This window comes from Macaca nemestrina, chromosome 15 (assembly GCF_043159975.1).
Source record: "Macaca nemestrina isolate mMacNem1 chromosome 15, mMacNem.hap1, whole genome shotgun sequence".
NCBI lineage: Eukaryota > Metazoa > Chordata > Mammalia > Primates > Cercopithecidae > Macaca > Macaca nemestrina.
Window position 1 is genome coordinate 36,753,479 of NC_092139.1, and position 3,836 is coordinate 36,757,314.

Sequence of the window (3,836 nt, forward strand, 5' to 3'; positions counted from 1 at the left end):
GCTGGACGTCTTTTTGCCAAAGGGGCTCATGTCAAAGGGCAGAAAGTCTTCATGTCCGGGAGCTAATGTGAGTGCACTCCTGCGTGCGTGAGCCTGTGTGTACATGCTCCTGCCCATCCTCCTGTCAGCTGTATCTGTGTTTCTTTGGGTGTGTCTGTGGCTCTGAATGTGGGGCTCAGGGTCTCTATGGTTGTGGTCAAGGGTCGCGGACATGTTTTTAGCAGTTATTTTCTTGTCTGTCCAAGTGAGCTTGAGGTTGTGTGGAACTGTATCTGTTAGGGGCCCCCCCACTCTGGCTGAGGTGCCCTTATGGTGGGCGCACTGGACGGACAGCAGGTGGCGCTGTCTCCGCTGGCTCTGGGGTGACGTTCCCGCCGCCACCACACACGAGCACTGCCTTGGGTGAAACACACATTGCACTGGGAATCCCGGGACCTGGGTGGGTCCCTGAGTGGTTTGTCGCCTGGGACGAAAATGGGGACAGAATGGTCACCCCTTGGCCTGTCCCCTCTGCCTCTCTCACTCTTCTCTCCGTCACTGTCAATGTCTCTGCATCTCTCTCCATCATTCTGCTATCTCTGTCTCTGGGTCTCTTGCTGTCTTGTCCTCCAGGCCTTTCCCCTCTCTGCCTTTACTTCTTTCCCTCTGCTGGAGGATACCCAACCGACCCCCTCCAAGGCCACTCTCGGCCTCTCGTCTCCCCCTCCCCTGCCTCCCAATTCGCCCTGTCCCTCGGTCTAGCGACACCTCTGCGGGTCGCAGATCGCTTCCTCTACGGGACCTGTTGCTCCTCTGGGGTGGATCTGTCCGCGACCTCAGGTCCGGGGACTGGCCGGGCGGCGTGGTGGCGGGGATCCCCGCTCCCACCTCTCTCCCCTTCCCTCTTCCCTCCAGAGACTGAGACAGACGTGAGGTCGTGCGTTTTCAGAGGTTTATTGTCCGTGCTGCAGGGGCGGGCGCAGACAGCGGGCCGGTAGGGCGGGCGGGGGGCTCAGTAGACGCCGGGCTGGGCGGGCTCGAAGGGCTCGGGCGCCCCGGCCAGCTGCACCAGCCGCAGCAGCAAGGCCCCGGCCGGCCCGTCCAGCTGCGTGGCGTTGCTCCGGTCGCTGGCGCGGGCGCGGCGGTGAAAGCCCTCGCGGCAGTCGGGCTCCGTCATGCAGCTCTCTGCGGGAAGGACGTGTGAGCGCGGGCGCCCTGGGGTGGGCGCAGCTCGGGATGCGGAGGCCCACACCCTCCCTGCCGTGCCTGACCCTGCCCCCACCCCGCCGCAGGTCCGCGCCCCCCACCCAAGAGGTCTGCGCCCGCCCCAGCCCCAGGCCCGCCCCCCCCGCCCCCGCGCACCGTCGTTGCAGCAGATGCCGAAGGCGGCGCAGCGGCCCCCGCTCCCGCACGCCTTCTGGCCGGACTGGCAGGGCGAAGGCAGGTAGTTCTCCTCCTGGCAGCGCAGCGCCTCGGCTGTGCCCACAAAGCAGCCCAGCTCGTCCGCGCAGCAGATGCTGGGCCCGAAGCAGCGGCCTTTGCCCCCGGGGCCGCAGGGGAGGCACTGCGGGGACAGACGGGCGGGGTAAGCGGGAGGAGGGGGAGCCGGGAGTCGGGGGGTTGGAGGGGAACCCCGCGAGGCGGGGATGCTGGGGTCCAGGTCTCGGAGTGCGGGTGGGACACCGGGGCTGCAGCTTGCAGGCGCACTGGGGCGCTGTCTGGGCCTCGACCGCAGTCACGGGCCGGGCGTCCAAATCCGCTCAGCACCTTGGTTTCTTGAATGACTTCTCAGTGATAGCCCTCAGCGTCCTCCCCCTCAGCTAGGGACGGGTCTCCGGTGGACTACAGCGTGGGGAGCCCTTCCTCGAGCCTCGGGGCCATCGCTGGTGGGCGCCACTCTTGCAGCTGCCCCACCTTCCCCCACTCCAAACCTTCCTCCTTCCTCCTCACACTGCTGCAGCTTGAGCCCGGGCCCACCCGCTTCCCCACTACACCATGCAGAGAGGCCCTGCGCATCCAGAACCCCGGCCCTTCCTCCCATTTCCTGTCTCCTATCTTGCCTTGCCCCTGCCTCCCGCCAAGCTTGACGGCCTCAGCTGGGGCCCTGACCCCCTGCTCAGTCCGCCTGTGGGTGGCAGGCGCCTCAGCCCTAGAGGAGGGCACGGACACCCAGGTGTCTCAGGACCCCAAAGGAGCCTAGCAGGAGGAAGGGAGACTGCGGGGGTTGCCCACTCGGCCACTCTAATTTGCTCAACAGTCGGTTCTCTGGCGCAATGGATAGCGCATTAGACTTCTAGCTGAGTTTGGTGTGGTCTAATTTGCTCAACGGCTCATCACTGAGCCTGCACAGAATTGCATGCACATCGTGATTGGATTTCCTTCAGCTCTGCTGGAAATGGAGGAAACGTCCAGCACTAGAGAATTAGGCCAGGTTCCCAGCAGAACTTCCCCACAGGATGCCCCACTCAAGTGCGCTCAGACCAGAGGCCATCTTCTGTGTGGGGGCCTGGGCGCCTGTGCCCGGGAGGCTGGGGCTGGATGAGGAAAGCCTCCAATGCCAGGTAGGACGGAGCCTCTGCTGCCCCAGCCAGTCCAGATGCAAGAACGCCATGGGCACAGGGGAGGCCATGATGCCCCGTTCTCCCTGATCCAGCCCCAAGCCCAGTCACTGGGGAAGCATCCCTCACTTCCCTGAATCCCTGTCTGGATGGTGACAGTGACCAGGAGCCCCTTCAGCCTCTCCCAGCCTCCTCCAAAGCGTGGTTTCCTCTGGCCCACCCCATTGGCTCCTCTGCCCAGCCATGCCATGCCTCTCTCTTCCTCCCCTACACTTCCCCTAAAGGCTACCACCACCCATGACTTCCCTCTTTCCTAGCCCCTGACCCAGGGTGTCAGCACTGCCCGCTGTGGCAGCCCTGAGATGGCCCACGGTGGGAAGTACCTGTCTCAGCTCCAGGTCGGACATGGCCCTCTTGCCACCCCTCGGGCAGTTCTGGAAGTAGCATGCGGAGGAGAAGGCCAGTAGGCCGAGGAAGCAGGCGGGCAGCATGGTGTCGGGCATCCTGGTGCACACAGGTGGACCCCGTATGCAGCGCTGCTTGGTGGCTCTGTGCTGCTGCCTCTGCTGGCTGCCTATTTATGTCCGCAGGTGTTCCCTTGGAGGCAAGATGCGGCCGCCGCCCCCTCCCCAGTGGCTCCCCAGGAGCCCACGGTGGCCAGGTCCCCAGCCGTCAGCAGTGATTCAGGCATCTGGGGACACACGTGGGCCTGTCTGTGCAGAGCATCACGGGGGAGGGATGCGGGCCGCCAGGCTGTCATGGGCCGCGGAATGACAGCAATTGCCTCTACTGTGACTGCAATGCTCTGGATTCGGGGAGAGGAACAGACTGGGGGTCACCTGGAGACCGTCTCTGAGCTTTCTGGTTACCCAGAAAGGGCTTAGGGTCCAAGAAGAGGGTAAGAGGAACCGAGGGGCTGGGTGTTAGGGGCAGGGACAGGCCCTGGCCTAGGAGCTGTGGGGTAGGGGACAGCCAGGTGTGTGGGGAGGGTTAGCCCTGTGACAACAAGATAAGGGACCAAGAACAGCACAAGCCCAGAGTGGCGAGGACAGGGGCTTTGTACTGGCTGCACCAGAAACGGGAATCCCTGACTTGTGGACAAGGCAGCCTCCATCGGTTGTGGAGTCAAGGGATACAGAATGAGAAGGACTTGTTCTCACGGGGTAGACGGGTGGCAGACTGCTGGGGAAAGTACAAGACATGACACCCCCGCACCCCCATAGAGCAGGGAATGGGGACTCAGGCCCTGAAACTGGGGGCCTTGGGGACACATTTGGCACATGACCCATCACCCCCTCC

General features: G+C 64.0%; 1 protein-coding gene across 1 annotated transcript; it reads right to left on the minus strand.

Moving 5' to 3' along the window:
* Positions 1-917: 917 nt before the first annotated feature.
* Positions 918-3,053, minus strand: AV (arginine vasopressin). Its single transcript, XM_011741311.3, has 3 exons — positions 2,921-3,053; positions 1,342-1,543; positions 918-1,164 (listed from the first exon to the last, which is right to left on the minus strand). The coding sequence occupies exons 1-3, from the start codon at positions 3,038-3,040 to the stop codon at positions 992-994; spliced, it is 495 nt and encodes a 164-aa protein (XP_011739613.1). The 5' UTR covers positions 3,041-3,053; the 3' UTR covers positions 918-991.
* Between the last annotated feature and the right edge of the window lie 783 nt (positions 3,054-3,836).

Bases quoted from the DNA above. Each gene is read 5' to 3' on its own strand.
- AV (XM_011741311.3), bottom strand. From the start codon at position 3,040: ATGCCCGACACCATGCTGCCCGCCTGCTTCCTCGGCCTACTGGCCTTC. The intron at 1,544-2,920 runs GTACTTCCCACC...CTGTCCCCGCAG, and splicing joins CCGACCTGGAGCTGAGACAG to TGCCTCCCCTGCGGCCCCGG. The intron at 1,165-1,341 runs GTGCGCGGGGGC...TCCTTCCCGCAG, and splicing joins CGGCATCTGCTGCAACGACG to AGAGCTGCATGACGGAGCCC.